This window comes from Artemia sp. Qi Xiang Cuo, chromosome 8 (assembly GCF_049724085.1).
Source record: "Artemia sp. Qi Xiang Cuo chromosome 8, ASM4972408v1, whole genome shotgun sequence".
NCBI lineage: Eukaryota > Metazoa > Arthropoda > Branchiopoda > Anostraca > Artemiidae > Artemia > Artemia sp. Qi Xiang Cuo.
The window spans coordinates 63,651,179-63,670,078 of NC_142801.1; the positions used below are offsets into that span (position 1 = coordinate 63,651,179).

General features: G+C 34.2%; 1 protein-coding gene across 1 annotated transcript in view; it reads left to right on the plus strand.

The window, feature by feature from the left end:
• The window catches only part of LOC148949688 (protein turtle homolog B-like), a 211,503-nt gene that overhangs the window by 108,741 nt on the left and 83,862 nt on the right, over positions 1 to 18,900 (plus strand). The window contains exon 10 of the mRNA XM_089093061.1: positions 11,419 to 11,578. Coding sequence (XP_088949187.1) covers positions 11,419 to 11,578 — 160 coding nt within the window. The remainder of the gene's footprint in view (positions 1 to 11,418; positions 11,579 to 18,900) is intronic.

Here is an 18,900-nt window from a genome sequence, read left to right on the forward strand (position 1 = left end):
TTTTAGTGCATAATAGCACATAGAACTGTAATTATATTTGCAAACTCGTGTTACTAAGAAAGGAGCAATAAATCGCTCTCCAAAAAAGACACTTACCTAGACGGAAGTGGAAAAAAAACCATTTATTATAAAGGCTTATTAGCCTCAACTTGCGGATATTTCATAACTGCTATCGTGATTATGAGATTAGTTGTATTGGTTTTTAAATATTGGTATTATAAGAAACATCAAACCTTCGGAGGGAAGAATGTAGAAACCCCTGTCTGCATCGAACCATAATCTCCCGTAAAGAAACTAATTATTGAAAAAAATGTTATCTACAAATGCAGACAATTTGGTTGGCACTATGAGTTAATAAATATAAAAGTAAAAGTGAAATTTATGATAATGGAGCAAATTTTTTTTTGCTATGTCAGCAATAATACTTTGTATTGTAAATAAATTAGTAATTTGAGCGTTTTGCTAATGAGAAAAAAAGAGTTATACCACATTTTAGTGTTCCTTTGTGATAAATCTACTTTGAAAAAAAAATGCTTTGTGTATAGTTAAATTACTATATAGTGTTTTAAAATAACCTTTAAAACTTCAACCAATTGTATTTTTTGATAAATGTTGAATCTAAGTTTTGTTACTTAACAATGCTTGTGTAAGTTTATTACAAAATGCTTGTGTATATACTATGTTTTTATTTACTTTAAATTTTAACTAGTGATTTAATATTTATTATAAATGTTTGACTTCGAGCCAGCGTATAAATATTTTTATTGTGAAATAATCCGTTAAGTATTAAGTTTGAAAAGGATGATGAAACAAATCGTCAGCAAGAAACATAATGTTTCTATTTAAGTGGCATATTATGTTTACAGTAATTAAAAGTAGAGAAAAGTAATTAAAAGTAATTAACCTTTACAAAATTCAGTGTTTCTTTTTACTATATATGTAAAGCTGTATGCTTTATGTGTATTCTAACGCGAATATTTATTTTAGATACGGCGTTAGTTTTTTTTGGAAATCAAATTTTTCACAACATCCTTTCGGATCCATTTTTTCAATCATTTTTCTTAGCCATTTTTGGAAAGTAACAAATCACGAAGCCAGTTCAATTGTATCCTGATACTAACAGCTCATACCATCAGAAATCAAACCATAACTGGTCAACTGATATTTTGGAAACTGTATGCAGTATTACAGTCTTCACTACAATTTCATTATAAAGTGAGATAAAATCAGAACTTAAATCCGGCATAGAAAATGTGCTACGTAGTCTTATTGGCTGTATATTATTGAAAGAATGTGAAAATGCTTTGTGATGGAAAAATATTTAAAAATTTATAAACCAAAATTGTTATGTATTATTTATCTAAGGCATTTCTAACCCCGAAATATAAACGGTATATCAACCACATCACCCAGATACTTTAAATTATTAATGGGAATTAAATTTAAATTCAAATAATTAATAAACGTTTCGAATATAACTTTACATCTAATTTAAGCAGAACCACTAATATAATGCTTAAGCCACTGGGGATCAAGCTAAAACAGAAGAAGCATATGAGAATGAGGGTGAAAAAGAATTTTACAGTCTTAGAGACAGAGAAAAAGAGAAACAAGGATGAATTTCAAAATTGATATCCTTGCACAAAAAAGGACATGGCATTTATTTGACCATAAACATGACCCTAAGGAAACCCTTTGAGGGTATATGCAGAGAATGACACAAAGATGGCAGCATATAACTATGAACAAAATTAAGTTATTTTAAAAGTAAAATATTGAGAGTTGGGACAACTCTTCTTAAAATAGGGAGTATTGTGGTGAGGCTTTCTAACTAAGTCAATTTGGAATTTAGTAAAATTATTAAGACGCAAATACAAAAGTTTAGAAATACCACTTTATATTAAGATAAGGAACGTATCCTGGGAAGTCTATGCTTAACAGGAAATTGAGAAATTACCACCTCCTAGCTATGTACGTCAGTGGGTCCTGATAAGGTTTTTTTAAGGTTTGGTCTATAAAATGTATAAAAGATAAATTTTATGGGAAGGGGCGGACTGATACTAATCTCCTGCGAGACTGACCTCTGGTCTGTTGATTTATAAATTCCTTGGAATATTGTCGGATTATTGTAAGTGTCTAAATATCTTATTATATACTATTGTAGTTTCCTGATACTTGTGGTCTACCTGGGACAACCAGTCCCAGCTGAATATATATCTATTATTACACCTTGTACTAGTATATGGTAACTGAATAAAATTATTGTATTATAGCCAACCTCCCTAGAATCTACATTTAGTCTCTCGAATATACGCAGCTGGTACGCCTCATTAGTCAGGTCATAGCCTAAGGCACGCTACCAAAGTTTAATTACCTTAGGGCCATATTTTATCTCCCCTATAAAAGGAGAATAAAGGTATCTACCACAACATCACCAAAATACCATAAAAAACACTTTACAACATATATACTAGATCACCAATTGCCAGTGAAAAGGTTATTCTCAATGATAATCTAAAAGATGTTCTTGGCTTTAAACTTAATATAATCAATAGTAAAAGTGCTGGAAACACTATTGTTATTTTTGATGACTACCCACCTGCCTTCTTCATGGACACTTATATATTTCTTTATGCTTCATTTGTTGAAACATCCCGAGTTGGCAATAGCAATTTTCCCCTCCTACGAGTTCTTGAACCAAAAACCAATCAAGATCATATTCATCACTACAATATAAAGCATCTTCAGTATATCCCTGTAAACATTTCTTATTTGGAGCTCTGCCAGTTAAAACTAAGAAATGAATTAGGTGATCCTCTAGCAATATCAACAGGTTTGGCTGTGATTACATGCCATTTTCGACCCATCGTTGAGGGTGTTAAAGAAAAGATGTCTAATAGAAAAGTGGTGTTCATTTGTCCTGATATTGACTTCTATGTTAATACTCTTGGCCCAAGACAACTGGGCAATGGAATGGACTAATACCATGGTCGTTCTTCAATGTCTGGCTATAGTCTTGGCAGTTGGTTTGCTAAGCTATTTCGCTCTACACTACCTCTGGCTCAAAAATATATTGTACCAGCTGCGACAGATTTTGCATCCACTACACTATACGATTGGAGCTTTGGCAAGGATTTTGAAAAAAATGCTTCGGACAATCTTAGGTCCAGTGTGCGAACCCTTGGCAAGCAAATGAAACCTCGACAAAATGGAAAAGGTTTAAAAAGGTCGATAAACAATGCACCATTCATTAGTCTCTACTCAGGTCAGAAACGAAAGACATCACCCCTGTCAAAGAAAGAAGGAAACACGAAACATAGAGTAAACAGAAGAAGAAGCCCAAGGAAGAGAATTGTTAGATCGAAACTAGATTTCTTTTCATAGACTGAAAAATGGCATATCTACCCCATAAGGATTCTCATCCTTCAATCACCTCATCTTTAAATCTATTCAATGCTGAAAATGTTGATGTGAGTGTAAAACATGGATACTATGAACAATTTCATCCACAACAATTGCTCTCCGATACTATTCTCTTTCAAATTGAGGACTACTTTATTGACTTGTCTTCGACATTTATAGATTTACATGTCAATTCGTGCTGATGGAATATCCTATGAAAATTGTTTATTACATAATTATTTCGTCAAATCAGTGTCTACATAAATGGCACATTGGTGAGCACAAGCAACAATCTCTCAAATTATACAAGCTATATGCAGTTCATGTTGATGACACTCAAGTCATACAAGGAACTGAGAGGCACCTCCAATGGATATGAATAAATTACTGATACTAATAGTACAGATGAACTTAAAAATGCTACAACTTGTGAATTACATCTAGTTGGAAAAATATATCATGAAATATTTAATATACCCCAATAGCTACCATCAAATATTAAAGTGGAAATAAAATTGACGCTTGCTCCATCTAAATTCATTTTACGAAAGGAACTTCCAGCCAATCCTGATGTAACACTCTCCCTCACCTCGGCAATACTACATGTACGAAAACAGCAAATTATGAGTTCTGTTACTTTGGCAGTGGAAAAACTGAGAGCCAGTGGAAATTATATTAAACTATTTGCTCCTCATACAATGACCAATCAACGTCATATTGCCATAGGGTTGCGCACCTTTACCGACTCGTCCCATATCAATTGCTAAATTCCATCAAAATTAGCATTGGCATTTGTAAAAATCGCTAGTGCAATAGGTTTGTGGACTGGCTGCCCACGTAAATTTGAGATGTTTGAGCTTCCATCTCTTGTCTGCAAAGTAAATGGAATCCTACTCTACAATCTATCTTTTGATAAATCCTATAGGACATTGTATGAGTTGACAATGCAAACCCTAGATCATGATTCACAATGGTATCATTGTACTAGACTTGTCTGGCACTCAAGATATGAGTATAGTACGGTCGGGGAGTGTGCGTTTAGAGTGTTCATTTGCTGACCCGTTACCTGAGAGTGTCGCACTTTTCTCGTTAAATCAATTTGAAACCTATTGGGAAATCACTCCCGAAGGCAGTGTTCTACTTTTTTTTCATTTACAAACGGGTTACAATAAATAAATAAACAAACATCTCATTTAAAAAACACAATCCAATGCACTACTGCATGCCGGAAAAAACCCGAAAAAAAAGAAAAACACTTTAAAAAAAAATATATATAATATTTTCTTTTATTATCTTTTATTTCCTCGGACCCTAATATAACCCAAAAAGGGTCCAACCCAAAAACAAACAAATATCTTCTCTCGCCTCCCTCTCCCACCCCTCCAACAAAAAAGTGGTAACTTGAGAATCATCCGCGCAAACAACCCAACACAACTCACAACATTCACAAAAAGAGGAGAAAAAAAAATAAATAAAAAAAAGAAATAAATCACTCATCCATTTAAAACCCAAACAATCATCTCACCAACAACATTCGACCAATCATTCTCTATACACAACCACTAAAATCTTACATATTGAGAAAAACAGCTTACTCTGAGGGAATTTTGAAATTCATCCAGATCTGTCTTATTTTTTTACCTCCTCGGGAAGTTTGTTCCAGACAGCTGGGCCATAAAAACGAATAGAAAATGTAGACCTTGTTGTTACAGGGAACGGGGTTCGTATTGAATGGGCATTTCTTGTCTCATATCTGTGTTGAGCTTCAGTATCTGCAATCGAGAAACATGCAGGTAGCAGGCTATTGAAACTTTTAAACATGAATAATGCCGTGTAAAACTTAACTAGGCCGAACAGTGGCAGAATCTTAATACCGTCGTATTGCGTTCGAAACAAATCAGAGCCTCACATTCCAGATAAAACACGAACAGCTTTAATTTTATAGAACTCTCAATGGCAGTAGATAAGTATTAAATGTCGCTGACCAGAGACTTATCCAATATAACAAATACGGATGAACTAGCGAGAAATACAGCATTCTTAAAATTTTAGGAGGGAAAAAATGTTTCAGTTTCCGTAGCATTCCAACATTTCAGGCAATTTTTGTACACAGTGATTCAATATGAGGTTTAAACACAAGACACTCGTCAACTTGGACACCAAGATTTTGGACATAATTATGTCTCTGGAGATATCCACTTTCTAGTTGAATACCATGGATCCAAGGAAAATAATTAGTACTTCTTCCATATATAATAAATTTACTTTTACTATGATTCAAACATAATTTATTTAAACGCATCCATCTTTCAATACAACTCATTCCTGTATTTAAAAGCAGAAATAAATCTGCCTCAGTCACAGCTGCCACAGAATACTGTGTGTCATCAGCGAAGATAGGCAATATCATCTTTGACCTTCTAGCTGCAGGTCCCACATGACTAAATATCCTTTTAAGACACGCATTCAAATCATTGATGTAGATTAAAAACAACAAGGGTCCAAGCACAGAACCCTGTGGTACTTCACATCTCACATTGATATAATCAGAATGAACACTCCCAACCCCCACACACTGTTTCCTTCCACTCAAAAAAGACAAAATCAAACTATGAAAATTACCACGAATACCGGCATGCTCTAATTTTGATAATAATACACTATGGTCAACAGAGTCAAATGCTTTCATAATGTCCAGAAATACAGACGCAACTTTCAAACCCGCATCCGACGAATCATTGACAAATGTTGTTAAAAAAAGCAAAGCTTGCTCTGTTGACATCCCATGACGAAATCCAAACTGAGTAGGGTGAAATTAAGAATTTTTATTTAAAAAATCCACCATTCTTACATAAATCAGTTTTTCAAACAGAAGCGATATTATTGGTAGCATTGATATTGGTCTGTAATTATTCATATCATTCTTGTCATCAGTCTTAAACAGGGGTACCACATGAGCACTTTTCAAACAATCCGGGTAAACTCCACTCTTAAAACATGAATTAATCAAATACAACAAATGACCTGAAATAATAGAGAAAACTGAACGAAGAATTCTAATATTAAAAAAATCCGATTCAGCTGCTCAATTCTTCATTGACTTCACCGTTGTCTCAAGCTCTCTAAGAGTCACTGGTCTTAAGAATATAGAGACTTCAGCTGCCTCATCGAGAAAATCATTATAAGAGCCATCACTGGGTGACTACTAGACCTTGCACCATGAACACTAGTCAAATAATCAATGTATTTAATATGGACCCCTATATGTCCAAACACAGATCCTATTGTTTACCATCGGACTTCCTTGGAAAAATTCAAAGTGCAAAGAATACCCTAATCATTGTTAATAGCAGTCCGTCGACTGTGAATACCGGTAACTGGCTGTGCATCTTTCAAACAATGAAGACTATTGAATTTTTTTATCCTCTCGGCCTACCCTATACATTATACACTCCACACATCAACAACTATATTGAAAGCAGTGGGAAAACTATTATTCAAAACCAGAAGAGTGTGCAGGATCTGACGACTAAAAGTTACGGTTTCATGCGCTACTATAATTCGTCTTCAGATGTCGCGGTTATACTTACAGGCAGTTTCTCAACATTTACGTAGACAATCCACGTCTGAACGACTTTATGGTGGAAAACATCCTCTCAGACCTTTATAATATTGATTTTAGTGCCCTACGAGTAAAGTGTTTTAAAAATGTATGTAAATTTGTTTATTATTAAAAAAATGTGTATACACAACAACAATGTCTTTATTCTTCACTTTATATTTCTTCTTCTTCTGTGTATAGGCAACTGCCGAGAACCACTAATGCTGGTAGATCATTTGAATTCACTGTATATTGATCTTGATTGGCTGCAAAGTCAGGTTCACATTTTCTACAGTACAATGTAACTTCACTCTTATCATATCTCATTGTATACTCAATAATACTATTTGCATTCATATTGTGGAATTTACGTGTTTCAATTTGTCTACTTGAAGCAATATCACATACAGTGTTTTCAAGTGGTGAATCACATTCTGTAACAACCAAATAAAAATCACTAGGTTCATAGTCATAATAGGCAGCGTTTTCACAACGATGACGTAGAAACCAAATTGTCTTGTTACGCCAACAGTTGAATCGTAGTCCTGATTCTTCCTCCCCAAATAATTTAAAACCACGACGATACCAATCTCGTAGAAATAAACTAAAATCACTTTTAGGATTCTTTCCAATCATACCAGGATAAGTATTCTCCCACTGATCGCATTGGTCGTATTGACAATTGGAGCATAGTTGCCCTCTAGAGTGAGAGTCACAAATCTCTTCAAGACATGAATTACAGTCTTTAATTTGTACTGCATATCCTCTATGTAATTTACACGTATTGCATAATTTACACTTTTTATTATACTTATCAATATTTATACAATTCTCACATGATGACCAACTGCCAAGAGTATACATACATAGTGGACATGTGTAGAGCATTTTTGGTTTCCAATGTCAACTCTCTCACAGCTAAAATGAAACTGATCTAGGTTCGATAACTTCAGAGGGGGATAGGAGAGTGAGAGGAATAACTCTGCGACATTACAAAACCTGTTTTAAAGGGAGAGTAATCTACAAAGAATTAAGGCAACGTATTCAAAAGTATATTAACGATATTATTCTGCTTCGTTTCAATTAATATATCAATAAATTGAGTAAAAGCATTTGAGTAACTTCGTAAAAGCTTCATACAATAGCCCATACAATAGCCATATCATTCCCCATTATATTTTCAGTTTTTCCTGAGAAAATATCTTCCGTTGAAGAGATAACTCGAGAAAATTGTCATCTAGAATCAAACGTTTTTCCATAATCACAAGATTCGACTTAATTCTCTCTTTCTCAAATTCATTCATTTTTCAATCCTAATATTCTCACTGCTGACTTCAGATTAACCACGATTTGTTCTACTTCAAGAATGTTCGATAACCTACTTATTTAAAAATCTAACAAAAAGAAAGGGAACATTTTCGATATCGAAACAATTTTGTTGTGTGTGAGCATAATTACAACAATAATATATTACACATATACAATTACCGATATAACTTATTGTCCTCAATATACTTCACTATTCCATTTAAAGCACTTTGAAGTCTATGTATATGTATTATATCGACTTTTGCAGAGAAGCATAATTGGTCCTCCAATTTAAATTTACTCAAAGATAACACGTATCTTGCATATACTTCTTCCCACTCGAGACAAAGTCGAGATCCTCCCATGACTTCTACGGCAATTTTTTGCTCTTGTATCATTGCTTCTATTGCTACCAGCTCCACTATCAACTTCTAATTGTGTAAACATTCCACTCATTATTGCAAATAGATATCTTGCCAAATAAACAAACGAGTAAAGTCAAACTGTTCTCACTCCTTGAATTCTATTCTCACACTAATATCAACTATACTGACAATCCTTCCTTATATTAGTTAAGGTTGCTAAGACCTCTTGGGGCTATTGCGCAAATCCATTGCTAATCAATTCTCAGAAATCTGCTCTGATGTAACACCAGGTCGGATTCAATGAGTGTGTGGTCTTGTACCGGTCGTATTTCATCCCTCTGATTGGCTTAGAAAATAGCGTTTAATTTTGTACTGGCAGTATTCTAGCCCTCTGATTGGCTGTTATCTTGCACTGGTAGTAGAAATAGGCTTGTGGTCTTGTACCAGTCCTTGTCCCGGTCGGGCTGCTACCCCCCTCTACTAGCATCCAAGCTTCAGAACCATACTTGACCACTAACGTTACTGTTGCTCCGTTATTGTAGGCTAGCAGACTTATTTTTCTTTTCTCCCGAAGCTTTTTCACCTGAAAAAAAAACACACACATAAAAAAACACCCCAAGCCTTGGCTATCTACTTTTAATATCTTTTCTGCATCAACCATCCTTAACAATAATACCACCCAGGTAAGTGAAGTTATCCACTTGATCGATCTTCGCTTTAGCCAATATCATCTTTCATTTTGCTAACTTTTCCTCCCATTTGCTAACGACTCCTTGCCCTCCCATAGCCTTTGCCGTTTTTCTTAGGGCAGAGTCCATCAAATCATCCGTATAAATAGGGATAGAACGATAAGAGAATATTTTAATGTTTTATCTACTTTCCTTACATTCCGCATAATCGCTCAAATAAATATGGTACAAACCCCTCCTCATTTGTGTCAAGTTTAATTTATTTTTACTAATATTAGTAGCTGCGTTTTTAACTTTCCTCCCTAAGACTCCATCTGCTACTTCACAAAGCGAATTTCCTAAAATTATTTCATCCATCTTCTACAATATTAAATTTCAGACTCTCCAGTTTCATATTCAACTATTTCTGAAAAGTTTTCTCAAATTCTCATAGGGAGGGATTCCTTAGTACAGCTGGGAGGAAGCCCATAATAGAAAACTTTGCTAGGAAGGGGTTTTTCAGCCCAAAAAAAGCCCACCAAAACAAATAAATTCAGAAAATAATGCATGAATCTCCATCCAGTGCTACAGTGTATCGTTTAAAAGGCTACCATATCCTTGATGGGCACTACTCCTCAAGGTCCCCTGCAGCATCGTTTGAAGTCACGGTCCTAGTTAGGCAAAAATATGAAAGATTTATGATTCAGGTGCCAGTATGACGCCACGCAAGCAGGGTTTCCCTTTCAGGAATAAGGACAGAGGAGGGAGCTTATGACAGAACAGCGACCTCAAACCATCTTCCAACATTAGAACGGCTCCAGCATTTCATATCCAGACTATACTTGTCAAAATATACTAGCAAACAAAAATTTGATAATTTTAGAAACAGGAAATGGAATACTGGACCCTAAAGCATCTAACTTCAAAATGGGAAATTTCTCGTTTTTCTTTTGAATTTAACGATTATTCAGATGATTATGGCCTAATTACACAATCAGCCTCTGAACTCCCTTCATTACGAAAAATGTATCTTTTCGGTCTAAAACAGAAAAAAGCAAATAAATACCCCTCCATGATCGTTCATCAAAGAAAAGATGCAAAATTTTGCATCATTCTGAATAGGGGCTTGATACCTCCAATACAGTTTTTTATATGCCGAATACACTGGTCCAGTTTATTCAAGATTTAGCCCCCTTTTGAAGCGGTTTTCCTCTTTTTTGAAACTGGAACAAATTCTCGCAGGCTCTTTACTTTTGTTGGGTAAACTTAAATTTAAATCTTCTACACGTTTAACATCATCGTGAAAATTCCGTTCTTTTAATGTATGTATTGCTGTCAAAACTCTTTATTACAGTTTCGGTTATCATGAAAGTTTTTTTATTGTTTTATAAGGCGGAGTTGTTAGAAAGATTCAAACTTTAGCGTAAAAAGCGGGGTGTTGAAGAGGGGATAACCCATTTCATATACGGAATAATTTTTTTTCTTTTTAAGTTTTAATGTTGATCCTTACTTTCAGTTAAAAAAAACTTGTTTTTTTTTTACTTAATTTGGCAAAAGGTTTGGCCGAACCTCTTACAAAGACTATCAAACAAAACACTTTGCACTCCTTAATCGATTGAACTAAAACTATTCAGCAATTCATTATAGTTTCGTTAAGTGTTTTCTTGTATAAGTACAGAAAACCTGTTTTTCTTGGATTCCATAAAATTCATAACATTCCATAATTATGTTTTTCTCTTACAAATAACCCCAATATGAGATACCCCCTTTAATTTCTGACATGGCTATATCTTAACCAAATTAGTGTGTATTTACAGTTACATTATTATTGCAGTTTTCGTCGTATCAATAGTTTTCCTTGTAACAGAGAAAGGAGGGATGAAATCCAGAGGGAGGGGTGGGGCAACACTATTGTTTTTTCCGTTTTTAAACGAAAATACCAAAAATGGCATTTTAAATGAATATACCAGATTATCATTAAAATGCCAAAAAAAAAACTAAGAATTGTGGATTCCCCCTCCTCTTTTTATATCCCTCTTTTCTTCTATTAGTTTTAATTTGGATATAATTTCAGGGTCAAATGTTGAGTCCGACTGCCGGATATGGCTATTTGATAAGTGGTATTACTTTGGTTCTTCAGCGAGTTAATCGCCAAGCTGTTGGCAGTTATTCATGCTTTGTTCAAAATGACATCGGTTCTACCGAAAGTCCAGCTGTTCAGCTCAAAATTAAAAGTAAGTGTAAATAAATCAACTTTATAAAAAAAAGTGAAAAGGACAAAAAAGAAATAAACAACTAAAATATTGAGGAAACAATTGTGCAGTGTTTTTTTTTCTTCTTTTTTTAATCCAAAACTCGCTGTAATAAGCAACGTCAATGAATAATACTAAAAATAAATATATAATAATTCAAGGAAATCAAAATAAACACACTTTTTCACCAGCTATACTTATTGGACGAAAAACAGGATTTTCTAGGAATTTTCGTTTTCGTTACTTCAAAATTTTGAATTTTTGAAGATGGAACCATATTTTTGTTACAATTGCTACATTGAACCATAAAATTAAATGAGCGAAACTAATTAGTTAAATTTGACAACAATGTTGGCTCACAAAAATTCCTTCAAGTTCAAGTTCAATCATTTTATTATTAACATATACATGTATATAATTGACATAGGCCCACGGGGAGACAAGCTCGAAAAACTAGGCCTAGACAAAGATACAATAAAAAATTTTACGCTACAATACAAAGATAATTACGACGGCAAAGATACAATAATACAAAAATAATATGAAAGCAGCAGCTAGCCCAGGATCCAAATATAAATATAAATATATATAAAAAAAAGAGAGATCAATATTATTAAATATAAATTCATACTAAAAGATAGCCGAGAGGCCCACATTCACATAGAACAAAAATCCAAACAAATAACTTAATCATATTAAAAAGACACTTAATTAAAAATAATCCTGAACTAAATGAAATTTAAGATTCCTTTTTATTAAATGGGTAGAAGAAAATTTATCAATAAAATCCTTGTGAGCATCCCAGCACCGGGCTATTGATACAAACGGTGCGACTTTAGATCTCTCAGTACTATACTTGTCAATGTATATACTCTTTTTTTGTCGCGTGTTATAACGATGTAAATCTTGTGATTGGGAGAACAAACTTTGATTGAGGTAATATGGCGGTAATTTCTTAATGTCATAATTAAATTCGAAAATAATTGCTCCAAAAGTAAATTGGTGAGAAACTGGAAGTATATCTAAATAAGTATATAAAGATGCTGTAGAAGACTTGTTTGGAAGTGAAATAGGCGATGAAATAAAAAGTTGAGGATTCTTACTGCTTTATTTTGTAAAATCTGTATTGGTTTAATATGGCTTTTAAATGTAGATAAATATACTAGAGAACAATAATTAATATTAGACTGAATCAGAGCAAAATAAATGCTTCGTAAAGCAGAGTAGGGCAAATAATGCTTCAACCTCAGCATTAAACCAACATACCTTGAAATCTTTAAGCGTATATTTTGAATGTGTGTTTTAAAAGATAATCTTTAATCAATCATAAGTCCAATGTACTTTATCACATTCGCCCGAGATATTGATAATAGATACTTTGAAGAAGTAACTCGGGTAATACGAGGGCATATATTTGACTTCCTGCCGTAAATTATGAAATTAGTTTTTGATAAATTCAAAGCAATAAAATTTGCAGAACACCATTCAAGAACATTAGAAAATGCAGTATCAAGTTTTGCCTCCAACTCCTCTTCATTCCTCTCAGAAATTAAAACTGCCGTATCATCAGCAAAATGTGTGCTGAGCCATGGGATTGCCAAAGCGCGGTGAAAATCATTTATATAAACTAGAAAAAGCAGAGGCCCTAGGACAGAGCCCTGAGGCACCCCAACCATGGAGGACTGAGGAACAGGCGAAGAGAGAAAATTACCTCCATCTATTCGTTGCTTTCTCTTATCAAGATAATATTTAACTAGATCCAACGCCGGTCCGCGCACACCACAATTATCCAATTTACGAAAAAGAATACAATGGGATATTGTATCGAATGCTTTTTTTAAATCCAAGTATTTTGTTGCTGGAATTTCACCTCTATCTAAGCATTCATGAATATATTGGATGCGAGCAATGATAGCGTGCTCAGTATTGTGTCCAGACCTAAAACCAAACTGGAAATTTGTGAAAAAATTAAACGATTTAAGAAAGTTATAGATCCTCTTATAAAGTGCCTTCTCAAATATTTTAGAAAATGCCAACAAAATAGAAACGGGGCGGTAATTGGATGGGTTTTCAGGAGAGTCACCATTACGAAGCGGAAGTATCCTCGCTTTTTTAAAAGCAGACGGGAAAACTCCATTTTTAAATGAAAGATTGATTAAATGATATAATGGTAAAATTACTGCAGACAATATTTCATTAATAATTATAGAAATAGACCCGTCAATTCCCGCTGAATTACCTGGATTTATATCACACACTATTTTAGTTATTTCAGACCAAGAAATAGGCGTAAGAAAAATTTAATTACTTCGAGGAGATGGAAGGTATGAATAACAATGTTTATTACTTCGTGAATCAAACTGGTTCATTACTGATGAAACAATTTTCTCTCCTATACTAGCGAAATAAGTATTCAAAACATCAGCCACTTTCTCCAATTTGTTAGTAGTCGATCCATCTTCTAAATTAATAACTTCAGGCAACTTAGAATTCCTTTGTTTTTTAATAATAGAATTAATTAAAGACCCCGTTTTGCGAGGAGAATTTTGAGCTTCTTCGAAAGACTCTTTATAATACCTATGTTTCGACAATTGTATCAGTGCGGTTAATTTATTTTTGAGAATTTTAAAATTTTTAAAGTTATAATTAGCTGGATTCTTTAACTGCTTTTTAAAAAACTGTTTTTTTTTCTTAACTGATATCAAAATTCCAGACGTTATCCACGGCCTTATAGGAAATTTTTCTCTGCACATTTTCTTCGTAACAAATGGGCAACTAGAATCAAGGCAGCAATTGAAATTTCTTAGGAAAGTATCAGTTGCCACATCTGTATCCTCCGTGGATATTACATCCTGCCAATCCAATAGACCAAGGCTTTCATTCAGGTGCTTTAATGTTATTTTATTTATTAACCGTACTTGACGTTCCCTACTTACCTGCGGTATTTTGTAAGTAAAAGCTAAATCTGAAACCAGCAGGAAATGATCCGATATATCAGTTAAAACAGCAAAATTTGCTTTAATTGGTAAAGATGTAAAAATATTATCAATGGGAGAAGCAGACCTAGGTGAAATTCTTGTAGGTATCAGGCAAGTAGGAAGCAGATAGGCAGAAAAGCAAGAAGACAATAAATCAACAGAAGCTTCATTTGAAGCTTCTAGAAGGTCAATGTTGAAATCTCCGGAGAGGATAACATCTATAGTTTGAAAATGAGGTTGATGCAAAAAATCATGGAGTTTAGAGAGGAAAGACTTGACTGGAGAAGAAGGAGGTCGGTATACTTCGCAAAAAACTATATCTTTTTTTCCAAGACTAATTTCAGTTACCATTACTTCAAAAAGCATTTCCTCATGAGAACCTTCTAGATTTACAAGGCATCGAAAAGAGATACCATCTTTAACTAATACTGCCAAACCACCTTGGCGCCTTGTCAGTCGGTTTTGAAAGTAAATTGATATCCAGGAAAAGAAATATGAGGAGCCGTGTCTATGAGAAAAGTCTCACAGAATCCAACGACATGACAAGATAGCTTATGAACTACATCGACAAGATCATCCTGTGAACTAAAAAAACCTCTACAATTTAAAAATCCTGTTCTCACAACCCCGGTACTGGGAAGATCAGAAACCTCGGAAGGTAATTTATATCTACAATTTGGAAAATTAATTAGCCCACCATCATTTATCTCATTTCCAAAAATTTTATCATGGCTCTGGAAAATGGAAAAGTCAAAAGGGTTAGACTCTAGGTCTCTCAGTCTATCCCAAATGCAATTATCATCCAATGTAAATAATCAGAATTATGATCAGGACTAGCAGAAACTTACGCAAAATGCACACCGTCTGAGTCTTAACGTAGCAAAAACAACTGAACCAGCGAGAACTCGAAAATAATGATGAAAGAAAAAGAAACTGCTTGAAAATAAATAGAAAAAAGAGAAAGAAACTGAACTTATTCATTGTAAGATGAAATGTGGATACAGAAAAAACTATTGTACTCAATTACTTCATATAAATAGAAACACACGAAAAAGAAAGAAAATAAACTTATAATAAGCTACAGAGAGACAAAAAACCTCAAAATAAATAAAAATAATAGAAACACACAAAAAAGACAGAAAATAAACTTATAATAAGTCTACAGACAGGCAAAAAACCTCACAAGACATAAAAATAATAGATCCTATGAACAGAGAAACATTACATAAAGTAATAAAAATAATCTCACCAAACGAATGTCATTATTAATCACCGTAACTAGTCAATCTTAACCCACTGTGAAGACGGAGACTTTTTACACTCGAGCCATAATTTACTCCCTTTTTGTTTAATACGCGTAAGATGAACCGAACCCGAATCACGCATGTCCTTTCCCTTGGATAATAGATCATTCCATAGAAAATTTAGCTTTGGTGGGAGATCAGTGCAAATGCGAATTCCACTACCCTTCAACTTATTCACCTCACTGAGAATCGCCTGAATGCTATGATCTGTGTCTAGCGATATAAAAACAGGGGCCGGTCGAACACTAGTTTTCCTACTAGTGATGTTTGAACTGCTATTTCTCGCAAGGCAATAGCACTTGGTAAGAGAAATGTCCTCGGTAACTTGCAATTTGTCAGAAAGAAGAGACCTTACGTTGCTAGTCACTGATTGAATATGCTTTTCAGTTGGCAGACCCTGAACAATCAAATTTAACTTTCTTTCTCTTACTTCGATGTCCAAAAGCTTACTCTCCAAATCTTTATTCCGCAATTTTTCTTGCTCTAGATCATTTCGAAGCTTTTTAGATTCCTCTCGTAGATTCGTATTTTCAGCTGATATTTGACTAACTTCATCTTGAAGGGAAATTATTGACACAGAAAAACTTTTCTGCTCTGCTTATACTTTATCCAGCAAAGCCTGAAGCGGTTTCAGTCCTTCATAAAATTTTGCTTGAGTTACAACCATAAAGAGTGCTATGATACGCACGTATAAGTCTACACTTGTATCAAATTACTGAATGGCAAAGACTAAAACAAAATCAAATTTGATCCTTCTAACTTGAAAAAGTAATCCGATTATAGGAGTTCACTCTTCAATAACTAGATACTGACAGATCCTTAAGACAACTACATCTCTAAAAAGACGTTACACCTTCTTTAGCTGTTTGTTGTCACGTGGTGTTAGGTCATATTTAACTAGTGTTTCACACTTGCTTCTGATATTTAATTTGCCCCCCCCCCCTACCAAAAAATTCCTTGTCTGTATACAAAGCTTTTGACACAACTAAAGAATTCTGCGGGTTATGTCTCAGCACTTTTCAAATGAAGCGGCACATATTAGTCACTGAGCCACATAGTCCTGACGGATAAGATATTGAAGCCTTAATGCCTTTACTATAGGCAACGTTATAGCGCTGCCTCTGATGAGACCTTTTCTGGCGGTACTTGCAACATATATACTGTTAACAGAAATACATGACGCCCAGCCAAAAAGAGTCATGCCCAAACACTGATGAGTAGTAAGCATTTATAAGGTTTCAACCCTACAAGGAAACTTAAAAGCCTGAGGCATGAATATGTGTGCAGTTTCACCGGTACATAGCTTACCACGGTCATTCATCTATTGATACAGACGGTACAAGGGATGTTTTTACTAACGGTACTCAATATACGCCAACTTGATTAGTATAGTAATTGAATTCATATATAAGGAGTGATTTTCATTGTGATTCATATTAGTAAGAGAATTGAATTCAGAGAGAGAGAACAGTTTATTATTATTTGAGACGATATTAGGAAAGAAAATGAGTGGTATGTTTACACTATTGGAGCTTGATGATGGAGCAGGTAGCAGCAATGATACAAAGGCGAGAGTACCAAACGTGGCAGTGGAAGTTACACGAGGATGTAGACTAAGCCTTGAATGGGACGATATGTATGCAAGATATGTGATATAACTGAGCAAATTTAAATTGAAGGAGCAATTATCCTTTGCTGCAAAACTGAACATTTTGCATATAAATAGACTTCAAGCTGCATTAGATACACTAGTGAAACATATCGAGGAAAATAAATTGAATCAGGGATTTTTATTGTTGTAATTATATTAAATAAAATTGTTTCTAAATCGAAGATAATATTTTCTATAGTAGGTTAGCTTATATTTTTAAAGTAGAAAAAAGAATCATGCTTAGTATAAAGATGGTCGTGAGAGTTTTAAGACTCTAAAAAGTGAATAGATTTGAGAAGTAGAAAATCATAGGGAATAGTGTGTCGATGGAAAAACGTTTGATTCTAGATGAGGATTTTCTGGAGTTATCAGTTCAAAGGAAGATATTTCCTCAGGGAATGCTTGTCGATATAATGAAGACTTATTCTCCCTAATTAGACTATTGAATGAAGCTTTTACGCGTGGTCGAAAGGCATTTACACAATTTATTGACTAATTAATCACGACAAGACAAAATCATAAAGTGGATTTGCTTTTAAACAGACACACTAGCTTAGAAACTTAAGACTATGAATTTTTAACGAGAAAGATGTTGTTCAAGGAAGAAATACTCTTCTCTCTCTCTATCCCACTCAATTTGTTGATCGTAGCTCAGTTTCATTTTGCCGGTGAGAGTATCAACACAAGAAAAAATGTTCCATACATGTCCACTGTGTATGTATATACTGGGCATCTGGTCATCATGTGAGAATTAAACAATGATTGGTGAGTATGATGGAAAGTGCAGATTATGAAACCCGTGTAAATTGCAAAAAGGATATGCCACACAAATTAAAGGCTGTAATTCCTGTCTTGAAGGGGTGTGTGACTCTTATCATAGAGGACACCTATGCTCTAATTGCCACTATGATAAATGTAATCAGTGGGAGAATACATATCCTGGTATGATTGGAAAGAATCCTAAACGTGATTTTAGTTTATTGCTAAGAGATTGGTATCGTCGTGGCTTTAGATTGTTTTGGGAGGAGGAGCCAGGTCTACGATTCAACTTTTGGAACAACAAAAGAATTTGTTTTCTACGTCAACGTTGTGAAGACAACGGCTACTATGATTATAAGCCTACTGATTTTTATTTGGCTGTTACGGAATGTGATTCACCACTTGAGGACAGTGTATGTGACATTGCTTCAAATAAGCAAATTGAAACATGTGAATTTAAAAAAGGAATGAGAATAGTATCATTGACTATACAAAGAGATATGATAAGAGTGAAGTTACATCATACTGTAGAAAATGTAACCCTGACATTGCAGCACATCAGGATCAGTCTACAGTGAATTCAGATAATCTACCTGTATTAGTTGTTCTCGA